Raw genomic sequence first — 12237 nt, forward strand, 5'->3', positions numbered from 1 at the left:
GGGGCCCCGAGTATTTGACACTCTTGAGTTTCACAATGGGGCAGGTTCATCTGGACTCTCAAGTGCCCTCTGTGTTCTCTGAGCTAATTTTGTTTGGCTCTTAGCTCTCAGTTGGAGGTGGGGATGCAGCAGGGGGCGGTGGCAGTGGTCGTGTGGCTAGGCCAGGGGCTGTGCAGTCAGAAAGGAGAGACAGATCACAGCTTTGGACGACCTCGACACGACCCGGCACAGGAGACAACGAACCCCGGAGGACACAAGGGTGCTCCACACAACTCTTGACTGCTGCAGGGTGGACGACTAGGTGTGCCCGCGGTGGGGAAGGGGACGCACCCTCGCGAGCGCTGGCTGCCTTCATTTCCCCATCCCCGGGCGGAGGAGGGGCCGGAGTCGCCGCTGAGGCCGTGGAGCGGAGAAAGTACGCGAAGGGGACGCGGCTGCGGGCCTCACACGTGACAGCGCTGCGCTGAGCGGAGCAGACCCAGCCCGGGGCGGCTGCTGCGACCGGCGCAGCGGGGCGGCGTGGAGCAGCGCGGGCGGCCTGGAAGCTCCGGGAGCGGCGTGCGCGGCCCCGGTCCCGCCGCTCTCTCGGTCTCGCGCTGCACATTCTCTCCTGGCGGCGGCGCCACCTGCAGTAGCGTTCGCCTGAACATGGCGACACGGAGCAGCAGGAGGGAGTCGCGACTCCCATTCCTATTCACCCTGGTCGCGCTGCTGCCGCCCGGGGCTCTCTGCGAGGTCTGGACGCAGACGCTGCACAGCAACCGCCCGCCTTTGCCCCAGGACCAGGGCTTCCTCGTGGTGCAGGGCGACCCGCGAGAGCTGCGGCTGTGGGCGCGCGGGGACACCCGGGGGGCGGACGAGAAACCGCTCCGGAGGAGACGGAGCGCTGCTCTGCAGCCGGAGCCCATCAAGGTGTATGGACAGGTGAGCAATTTGCAACCCGTCTTTCAATCCTTTGCTCTTTCTGCACTTCCTCACCCCAGGATCCATCATTAGCAGTCACCTCCCAGGTGCAAGCACCACTGGGGACTTCCCGGCTTGCATTTGCGGCTGCCCCCCCCCCCCCCCCCCCGCCCCAGTACAACCGTCAGCACTTGAATTGCATTGATTTTTTCTTCTTCCTGTCGATTTTAGCAAACGTATTCCAGGTAGCTGGCAGGGTGCAGTGTATATTTCCCCAGGGTGAGTGTTGACCCGTGTAGTTTAGGGTAGGCATAGGAGGGGGTGCAGCTTCATTTTACGTGTGGATTAAAAAAATGGGCTTTCTTTAGTGTATCGTCAGTTCGCAGTAGAGAGGAGCACCCCGCAGTTACAGCACATTGACACAGAACATTAAGAGGAAGGGGTTTCCACACTTACCGTTTTTAACTACGATTAAGGTGAGCGAACTGGAAAGCATGACTATCTTGATATAGTCAAGAGGGGTGTATATATGTGTGTGCCTAAGGGCTGAATTGTGTGTGTGTGTATGTGTGTGTGTTTGTGTGTGAGGGGGGGAGAGAGAGAGAGAGAGAGAGAGAGAGAGAGAGAGAGAGAGAGAGAGAGAGAGAGAGAGAGAGATTGATTCTATTCATTCCACCTCCTCTTCAAGATACTGACTTTATTTTGGACAGGAATATCTCTCGTGACACTTGGGGATTTGAAAGATGGCAAGAATTTAGTGGGCATTATTATTCTGTAAGTGATTTATTTCTATCCAGGCAATGGGTTTATTAGATTATAAGTATGAATTTCACTTTTATGGCGGAGCTTACTGCGTGGAATTGCACACCGAGTTTGTGGTTAGGATCAGCATTGGCAAAATTAATTTGTCAGTGTTAATTGCTTTATAAGATCCCCCAGCCCTGCTGTTAAGATTGACATCAGCAAAACTGGAAGGTCAGTGGGGGAGAAAAAGTGGGACCATTGAGGGTGGTAAATTGAATGATTTCTAGTCAAAATATTCCCTTTTAAAGTAGAAACTAAAAGATCAGTCTGAGTTTTGCCTCTCTTCACTGATTTTCCTTTAGCCATTTCTTCAGGATATCATATAGAGTTAAATGTTCCACCCTTGGAGCCAGGAAGAACCTTATAAACCATCTTACTCTATCGTGTCATTTTGGTGATGAAGAAACCAAGGCTGTGGAAGGTGAAGTGACTAACCCAAGGTCACATGGGACAGTTTTGACTGCTCTGTGGCTTTTGTCTGCAGTGTCTCAGTGACCTTTGGGTGATCAAATAGTTGCCGTCTTTATACAACGCTTCTTAAATACCTCCTTTTAACTCTTATAAGTATATATATATGGCTATAAAGGGGGAGGGATGGTGATGAGTGGGTGGGAGCTTTTGACTTCCATCCATCATCAACTCTTGGGCATGAGCTTGTGCCAGTGGGCATGGAACTGCTGGTGGGCATGGGCTGCCGGTGGGCATGGGCTGCCGGTGGGCATGGAACTGCCGGTGGGCATGGGCTGCCGGTGGGCATGGGCTGCCGGTGGGCATGGGCTGCTGGTGGGCATGGGCTGCTGGAGCCTTCCTTATCAGTTCCCTTCTGAGTTCAGATCCGTGTTCCCCTCGCTATCCCCATCTGAAACTTCTTTTTCATATTGTTGAAAAGAAGTCAGCAAGGTCCTGGCTCTCAACGGGGATGCCAGCATCCTGATGGAGAGGGAAGGAGAAAAAGAGGCTCCCTTGTCTATTGAGTCTTCCCAGGGAGGCCACTCTGCAGTGGGCTTGAATCAGCTCTCTGGGCGCTGAGAGTAGGAGACAGTCCCTTCCAGAGCTCAGCGCCCCTGCATCTATAGTTTTGGCTGAGGGAAGAGCTTTCTGGTCTCAAAAGTTAGCACACAGATGCCATTTCTGCCTTGAGTTTGGTTTCTGAAAGTTCCTGGGGATTTGGAACAAGTTAAAGATGACCTGTGTTCTCATTGAGAGTGACCCCAAAACCTTCAGCATTTATATTCCTGAACCAGCCAAATTGAGTTTGGTATCATTGAAAGATGGAGAACTAACATTCCAACAAATAACAAGGAATTTCTACCAAAAGTGAGGACACAGGGCAGTGTTTTTTGTTTTCTGAGGCTGCTTTCCTATGCCATTGTCCTCTGTTGCCCCGAGGTTAATAAAAGTGGGATTAATTTGAATCTTTAAGGATTTGTGTTAGATAGAAGGAAGAACTTCCTGCCACTGGGCTTCCTGCTACGAGCACCATCTGGTGCAGACCCTTCAGACTGCAAACAATAGGAATCAGTGACTGAAGGGGCTTAGCCTGCCCTGCCCCTCTTGGAGCTCTGGAGTAATTCACATCTATTTGGAATGACCTTTGCTAGAGCAAAGGTGACCATTTGCCTGTTTTCCCTGGGACAGACCTGGTTTATAAGTTGTCCCTGCTGGTTATGAAAGTGCTTCCTTCACTCTCAAACGTGTCAGATGTGGACTATAAATTATATGGCCATCCTACTTCTAGCGCTAAGCCAAGTTCCACTTTGTATTCCCTCCCTTTAATTTTAAACTTATGGAATTGTGATGCTTTTCAGTAGTATTGCTTGAATCGAGGGTGGTGTTATGTAGAGATGGGAGTGGGGAATATTTCATCCCTGCTTTCAGAAAGCTTACAATTTAAGGACTCCTTAAATTTGCAGATGCAAGTACAGGCATGTGAATGTACCAAATAGGAACAAGTAAACATGGATACAATAAACCAGTCACAACTCTACAGTGGGTGGGTGTTAGTGTGTTGTATGACATGGGAGGGCATTGGAGATGGAGTGATAAGGGTTCAGTGGGCTCCAGCACTCTGCAGCTTCTTGCCCTCTGACCTCTGAATGAGGTTAAGAGGATGCCTGGCAGTACAGATTAAGGCTGGAAGCAGAAGCTGTCTGAACGAAGAAGCCCTGCGGGTTCTGTTAAGGTCACCAGCTTCAGGGAGACGAGCAAGGAGGGCTTTTGCCTGGATATTCTGCATCTGAGAAAGAGCCTTGTGTTGTAGTCAGTCCTTTTTCTCCAGCTCCACTAACCGATGGACTAATGGTTATTTGACTATATTCTTCCTCATGTTTTGTAGTGTGGGAGAGTGGGTTCTGCCATGACTCCTTAGAGGCATGTTTGTGATAATGAAATACGGTAATAGTGGTGAGAGCTATCCGCTATCAGATATTAGGACTTTCCTTCCCAAGTTCAAAGTTTGGAAGTTGAGCCCCTTCTAAAAAAGGCCAAGTCCAAGAAGGGGGGAATTCCATAATTCTTGCCACACAAAATTTCTTTCTGATGATTTTGTCAGCTCCATGCCTCTGTGCCATCATACTTGTCTTTTCCTCTGCCTGAGGTGGTTTTCCCCACTCTTGTCTTTGCCTGGAAAACCCTTACACTCTTCAGCATCTAAGGAGTACCTCCTAATAGTAACCAGGCTTTAGTGGGAAGAGTTCTTTTGAGCTCAGATACAACCTTGTGTTATACTTGTTTAACTGTCGCATCTCCTTATTTGCTCCTTGAGAGCATGGATCATGTCTTTCTCTTCTCTGTGTCCCTGACACTTGGGAGACCCTTAAGGAATATTTGTGGACCTACTGCACACCTGGAAGAAGAGAGGCCTGGAGGATAGGTAGCACATCCAGAAAAGGCATTTATAGGGAGGCATGTGGTGAGCTCACAAATTGAGGGTGAAAAAGAGTTGGCTCCCTTGGTGGTGAGGATGGTCAATAGTGAAGCCCTGATTTTCCTGTGCTATCCTGGGGGTGATTTTGAACGATGAGCTGGGATTTTGTTGCATAGAATCCTCCCTTTTAGGGCTCTCATGGTATTTATTGCTAATCGTATTGTTTTGGGGAAAAATCCTTTGGAATGAGGCGCAAAGCCTAACAGGATTTACAGGTTTATTTTCCTTCCAATGAGCTGTCTCTTAGTAATTCCTTCTTTTTAGAGGCCAGGGAGTATTCAGTGTCCTGATTTGAGACTGAAAATAAAGTGTCTGTTACAGCACAAGGTCCCGGGACAAAGAGCCTCCTTTAGGGGGTGAAATACTGTTTAGCTCTAATTCTCTTTGGGGTAGATTCTTGCACGATACACTTGCTTGGGAAATAATTGGTTGGTTGACTCTGAAGTTAGGATGTTTGACCTGTATGCTTCCAAACGATGAGGAGGCAAAGCATTTGTTGTTTCAAGTTGGCTTCTAAGTAGGTGAAGAGTTGCATGGCATGTTGGGTTGGCTTGATAAGGGATGTGACCTTGAAAAACTTCCTGGTTATATTTGGCATCTCCTTATTGCATGCAGTTCTTTGCTCAGTCTCTGGCCACTGTTTAGTTGATTAATGGCTTGCTTGTCTTGGGGCATGGTGGGTGGAGGCTTTAAGAGGTGGAGAGAATGAGAAGAAAAGGGGACAGATGGGAGTGAGGAGATGGAGAATTAAATGGATGAAATGAAAAGCCTTCCAATTTGTTTCTTTAGCCTTCAGTAAGTAATATCCGTTTACAATACAAAATTTGTACAAAAGAGTATGTAGTGAGAAGTAAATTTCCTTCCCTCTCGTGTCCACCATTCACCCAGTGCTCTTTCCCAGTTGGCAACCACTGTCATCAGATTTTTGTATATCCTTACAGAAATATTCTATGCATATATAACATACGAGGTGTGATCAAAAAATACGGTGAATGTTTAAATTTAAAAAAAATTCCAGTAAAAGATGCATTGCCATTAATCCCCCTCAAAATACTTCCCCTCGCTTCGAACACACTTACCCCATCGTTCTTGCCACTTTCTGAAGCAGTTCTGGACGTCCTCCTTCGTGTTTTTAGTTGCACTGTCGTGGCTGCCTCCACGTCCTGAATCATTTTGATTTTGGGGAAGAACCAAAGGTCTCACAGTGGCAGATCTGGTGAATGAGTTGGATGAGGACACACTGTAATGTTTTTGTTTGACAGAAATTGCTGTACTAGAAGCGATGTGTGACATGGAGCGTTGTCATAATGGAGGATGATTTACAGCACGCTTTAAAACACACCTTGTCTCAACCGTAGCTCATACCCAGCTGACTGCATCGAACAAGTTGAAACTTGTCAAACACTGTTACTAAGGTGCCACGTGCTGCTTTCCCTATTGAAGATCCCTGCCTTTCCATTGGATGGCACTCGGCAGCAGCATTCACCATATTTCTTTTTTTTTTTTTTTTTTTAAGATTTTTTTTATTTATTGGGGAAGGGGAACAGGACTTTTATTGGGGAACAATGGTGAAATTGTTGTCCTTTCAATCTTAGTTGTGGGGGGTTCTGTTCAGCTTCAAGTTGTTGTTCTTTCAGTCTTAGTTGTGGAGGGCGCAGCTCAGCTCCAGGTCCAGTTGCCGTTGCTAGTTGCAGGGGGCACAGCCCACCATCCCTTGCGGGAGTCGAACCGGCAACCATGTGGTTGAGAGGACAGGCTCCAACCAACTGAGCCATCCGGGAGCTCAGCGGCAGCTCAGCTCAAGGTGCCGTGTTCAATTTTAGTTGCAGGGGGCGCTGCCCACCATCCCTTGCGGGAGTCGAGGAATTGAACTGGCAACCTTGTGGTTGAGAGCCCACTGGCCCATGTGGGAATCGAACCGGCAGCCTTCGGAGTTAGGAGCACGGAGCTCTAACCGCCTGAGCCACCGGGCCGGCCCTCACCATATTTCTTGATCACACCTCATATATGTACATAAAATTTGAAACATGAAATTTTGGTGGCTTTCTGTTATCCTTAGCCCCTGATATCATGAATAATGAGATTAACTCTAGCTCCAAAACATATTTATGACATTATGTCAGTAGGAAGGGAGTTACCTGAAGTGTCATAGCATAAAATACGTTGCCACATTTTCTCCGGGCCGGGTGAAAGAAAACTCATTCTCGTTCCACTTGGAGAGTTCCTGTTGGCTAGGAGAGCAGCACTATGTAGCTTTCTCATAACTTGGAAACACGCTGGAGAGCAGTTCCCTAGAGACTATAGAGCCCAGATTTGGAGAACACCGGAATATAGAGAGCATGGATCTTGGTTTTAATTTGTGTTCTTTTCAAGAATGTTTTTTCGTAGTCTGTAAAATGAAGTTAATGGTATGCTTAATAAATTGCCTTGATACCTGGGATCCAGGAGGCGGATCCTAATAGAGACTGACATCCTGAAGCAAAAAATGGATGTTGTAGGAACATTTCATTGCCATATTTTGGTCTGCTCCTCCTTAGAGATGACAGCCATCTTTCTGTTGTCATTGTTTAGTCCCAAGGGCAGAGATAGATGAAGCCATGCTTGCAAGTACTGTCCACACAGAAACATTTTAATAATCGGGGGAGCAGGTAATCCCAAAAATAACCTATTTGTCTTTGCTGTGTATTTATTTGTCTTTATTGTAAAACATCAGCTTACTTTTCTTAATAAGTTTTGCTCAGGCAAATATTAAAATGAGTTTGTATTTTTGAGTAAATGGCTGGCATAAATGTGCTCAGGGAAACTGAGTTTGGAGTTCAGAATTTTTGACAATAATTCAGATACAGATCATTGATAGTTGATGTATTAAAGCTGAGGTATTCCATTGGCCTGTTCTCCATTTTTTATTTTTATTTTTAGAGTTAGTTGTGGTGGAAACTAAAGGAGAACTCACTTCCTTTTGGTTTGAATATTCTGGGATTAGTATTTCTCCAAAAGTGGTCTGGCCTGCAGGGGTAAGGCATTCTTTTTGTTGGTGAGCTCAGAACTTTCCTAGGGATTCTCTAGTTATGACAGAATCCATTGGCACGTGGCATATTCAGTACAGCCACATAGATGCAAAAAATCAATGTCCCTTGTTTTAAAATGAACCACAGTTAATTTTGACCTAATTTATTGGTTTATCGACCTGGGAACCTTGGGCCTTCGAAGAAGTGGCATGGGCAGTCTCCTAGTGTTGAAGTGGCTGATGATGCTATAAATCAGAGAAGACAGGGTGGGCTGCTGATCAAGATCAAGATTGGGGTTTCACCATATTTATTATGAGACCCTAATTTTTTTTTTAAATTGTAAAATGAGGAATGCTTTGTGCATTTGGGGGTGGGTTCCATAAAAATAGGACTTCATAACAATCATGCCACGATAGTGAGTTAAAAATAATTACAAAATTCTGTTATCCATTGGGTAATTGTTAATAATGGTTAACAGCCATGATCATATCACTGCTACTTGCCAAGAGCTGGAAGAAAGATACTATCTTCCTGGTCTCATGACAGATCTAATATAATGAGATCTTTGAGAGATCTTTTTGCAGTGTTCGGAATATTTTGTGTCTGCGCTGTGCAATGTGTCCACTAGCATTATATGGCAGTTGAGCACTTGAAATGTGGCTGGTAGGACTGAAGAATTGAATTTATTTTATTTAATTTTAATCAGTTGAAATTTAATTTTAAATAGCCATACGTGGCCCTGGTCTACTGTATTAGACTGTGTAGCTTTCACAGGTTGTGGGAGGTCTCCTCTTCCCCATGGTAAGCAACCTCTACTTTATCCAGGAGAGAAGCTGTAGTTACAGCAGAGGCCTGCATTTGTTTTCACCACAAACAGGAGGGAAACCAAGAGTAAAGGGCTGTAGTCTAAGCCAAGCTGAGTGGCAGGAGACAGTGGCCTTTTTTCCCTAGGTAGGAATGCATCGGGGGGATGTAAATGGTGCAGTGGGTGCAGTGTTCCTCATGGTGGGCTCCTCTGCACAGTTGCCACCTTCCATCAGTGACGTGGGCAATGAAGGCTGACCTCTGTGCTTTCACTTCTGGTGTGGCCTTGCACAGACAGCCCCTTTGTACGGTCTTTGCTGAGGTGCTGTGCAGACCCTGCAGGTCTCTTTAGCAGTGAAAGATGTAAACAATGCTTTAACAGCAGGGTCATCTCCCCAGCCCTGCCCTGTGCTTCCTGTGCTCTTGTTGACGTGCCTCCATATAGCTGGGTCTGTCTTTTATCCCTGCAACCCTGCAGGCTGGCATGAAGACAAACAGCACTGGCGTGTGGTCTTCATCACTGCATGTAACCTCGCTTCCCGCAGGCCCTTTAACTTAGGATGGCATTGCTGTTGCTGCCGCTGCAGGCTCTTGGCTGCGAAAACTGGGACCCTTCACGATGATTTATCTCCAGTCCCCTGAATTAGATTAAAAACACAACTAGGAATTCTCAGAAAGGCAGACTGATGTGATTATGTCCCAAATCTGAGTGGCAGACAAGAGCAATAAAAAGATATGTGTGTATAGCAAATGCTTTTCATGCCATGTAGGGGCCAAAGTGCTGTTTACATCCCTCTCCATTTTTTTTTTTTTTTAAAAGATTTTTTTTGTTTTATTGGGGAAGGGGAACAGGACTTTATTGGGGAACAGTGTGCACTTCCAGGACTTTTTCCAAGTCATGTTGTTCTTTCAATCCCAGTTGTGGAGGGCACAGCTCAGCTCCAGGTCCAGTTGCCGTTGTTAGTTGCAGGGGGCGCATGCAGCCCACCGTCCCTTGCGCGAGTTGAGGAATCGAACCGGCAACCTTGTGGCTGAGAGCCTGTGCTCCAACCGACGGAGCCATCCGGGAGCTCAGTGGCAGCTCAGCTCAAGGTGCCTTGCAGGGGGCACAGCCCACCATCCCTGCGTGAGTCGAATCGAAACAATAACCTTGTGGTTGAGAGCCCACTGGCCCATGTGGGAATCGAACCAACAGCCTTTGGCATTAGGAGCACGGAACTCCAACTGCCTGAGCCACCAGGCAGCCCTCCATTGTTTTTTAAATGAAGAAAGTCACTAACATTGCTTCTCTTAATTTAGAAAAGAGACCAGCCTGTTGAGTAGAAACCCACTTCCCCCAAATAACTGTGGATCAGAATAACATAGGATGATTCTTTTTTCTGTTGTTAAAGTATTTTCTGTATTTTTAAAAAAATTTAATTGGGGAATATTGGGGAACAGTGTGTTTCTCCAGGGCCCATCAGGTCCAAGTCGTTGTCCTTCAGTCTAGTTGTGGAGGGCACAGCTCACTGGCCCATGTGGAAATCGAACCGGCAACCCTGTTGTTCAGAGCTTGCGCTCTAACCACCTGAGACATCCAGGCCACCCCTAGGATGATTCATATGTGAAATAACTGTGGGTTTGAACCAATGAGTGGGTCCTGCATTGGGACTTACATGTTAGTTGGTAGTGAGTGAGATCCATTCTGCCTTGCTTGGCTGGGGAGCTGAATAGTGTCATGAGGAAATTTTTAACTGTTAGGAAACCTCTGTGCCCAAAAGCATTTATAAAAAACCTGGGATGATCTGATTTAGCATGGAGGGCTGGGGTTAAAAGCAACTTTGGGAGAAAGTCTGATGTAGGGACTGTCACTGCGGAGACTCAGGTGGGTTCCTATGAGATAAGCCATGTATGGGGCAGGGGCCCGGATAGTTAAGGACCCTGTTTCTCTCTTAACCCAGGGGATACATGCTAGAAAGTTCCATGTGGGTCTGCCCTGGGGACCTGGGAAGAAAGACTGGTGCTGGCTGCCTGAGGAGCTCAGAAGAGGAACCTGCTGATTGCAGGGGGTGGGGCCGGAGGCCTGTGAAGCTGGCAGTGTTTGGAAGAGACTTGAAATGTTTTAAATCTGTGCTCAGTTAATTGAGTAACATGAAACTCTGTACCTATAACTTACCTCATCTGTATACATTTAGTTCCCTGAAGTTCTCTCACTGAATAGTTAAAAAAAAATCCTGCTGTTAAGTGGGCACGTGGTTTGCTGAATTTGGCAATGTGTGCTGCTGCTGATGGTGATGGAAGGGTTATTGCAGAAACAAGGCCTTGAATCTTTGGAGGAGAAAGATGAAGGGGTGGGTATGGAGAGTTGGATAGAGGTGAAAGGGTTATCCACTCAGGTTTGCCGGAGCCAAGCTAGGAGTTAAGCTAGCAGAGGGGTGCCTGCGGGGCTTCTGCAGGGTGCCTTGCCACCTCGGAGCTCAGGGGTAATCCAGTTTATTGAGAAACAGGCCATGCTATTGGGTTTGATGTACTTTCTCCTCTCCGTTATCTTCCCTCATGGTGTGGTAAAGAAGCCACTGGTAAGGTATGGCTTTGAGGTCTTCAGTTCTGCGTTGTAATATTTAAATACTTTCCCTTTGCGGGGGTGAGGAAAGTGCTAGAAATGAGTGCCACCATTGTGCTGGTGGCATTGGGAACTGCAGGTTGGGTTTCTTCTGGTTTCTGAGCTCGGCTGTGGAGTGAGAGGAAGGCCGCCTTGAGTGCCATGCTTGGCAGTGAGTTTTGAGCTTGACTCGTGTGCAGTGTTTCATCATTTCATGTATGTTATTGCTCTTAGTCCTCAGTGTTCTAACCCTGGTGCTGCTCATGTTCATTTTGCAAATGGAGCCATTTTGTGAAGAATGGCTTTTTTTTTTTTTAATTAAAGTTTATTGGGGGTGACAATTGTTAGTAAAGTTATGTAGATTTCAGGTGTACAATTCTGTATTACATCATCTATAAATCCCATTGTGTGTTCACCACCCAGAGTCAGTTCTCCTTCCATCACCATATATTTGATCCCCTTTACCCTCATCTCCCACACCCCACCCCCACCCCCTTACCCTCTGGTAACCACTAAACTATTGTCTGTGTCTGTGAGTTTTTATTTTTCATTTGTTTGTCTTGTTTTGTTGTTTTTGGTTTATATACCACATATCAGTGAAATCATATGGTTCTCTGCTTTTTCTATCTGATTTATTTCGCTTAGAATTATAATCTCAAGATCTATCCATGTTGTCATAAATGGTCCTATTTCATCTTTTCTTACCACCGAATAGTATTCCATTGTGTATATATACCACAGCTTCTTTATCCATTCATCTATCGAAGGACATTTTGGTTGTTTCCATGTCTTGGCCACCGTAAACAAAGCTGCAATGAACATTGGAGCACACGTGTCTTTATATATAAATGTTTTCAGATTTTTTGGGTAGATACCCAGAGAGGGATTGCTGGGTCATATGGTAATTCTATTCGTAATTTTTTGAGGAACCTCCACACTGCCTTCCATAACGGCTGCACCAGTCTGCATTCCCACCAACAGTGGATGAGGGTTCCTTTTTCTCCACAGCCTCTCCAACACTTGTTACTATTTGTCTTGTTGATGATAGCCATTCTGACTGGGGTGAGGTGATATCTCATTGTGGTTTTGATTTGCATTTCTCTGATGATTAGTGATGTTGAGCATTTTTTCATATGTCTATTTGCCATTTGTATGTCCTCTTTGGAGAAATGTCTCTTCAGGTCCTCTGTTCATTTTTCAATTGGGTTGTT

The 12237-nt window shown here is 46.2% G+C and overlaps 1 protein-coding gene across 3 annotated transcripts in view; it reads left to right on the plus strand.

Annotated features, from left to right (window-relative positions):
- The first annotated feature begins 445 nt into the window (after window positions 1-445).
- The window catches only part of SORL1 (sortilin related receptor 1), a 162058-nt gene continuing 150266 nt past the window's right edge, over window positions 446-12237 (plus strand). Inside the window, exon 1 of one of the 3 annotated variants that reach the window (XM_019717776.3) lies at window positions 446-924. In XM_019717776.3, coding sequence (XP_019573335.3) covers window positions 649-924 — 276 coding nt within the window. In that variant the 5' untranslated portion in view covers window positions 446-648. Of the gene's footprint in view, window positions 925-1198; window positions 1380-12237 lie in introns of those variants that run through there. The other 2 variants (XM_088800793.1, XM_074321522.2) reach the window with 2 other exon arrangements.

The sequence above is a fragment of the Rhinolophus sinicus genome, chromosome 9, assembly GCF_057876585.1.
Source record: "Rhinolophus sinicus isolate RSI-liver-muscle chromosome 9, RSI-T2T, whole genome shotgun sequence".
In the NCBI taxonomy this organism is placed as follows: Eukaryota; Metazoa; Chordata; class Mammalia; order Chiroptera; family Rhinolophidae; genus Rhinolophus; species Rhinolophus sinicus.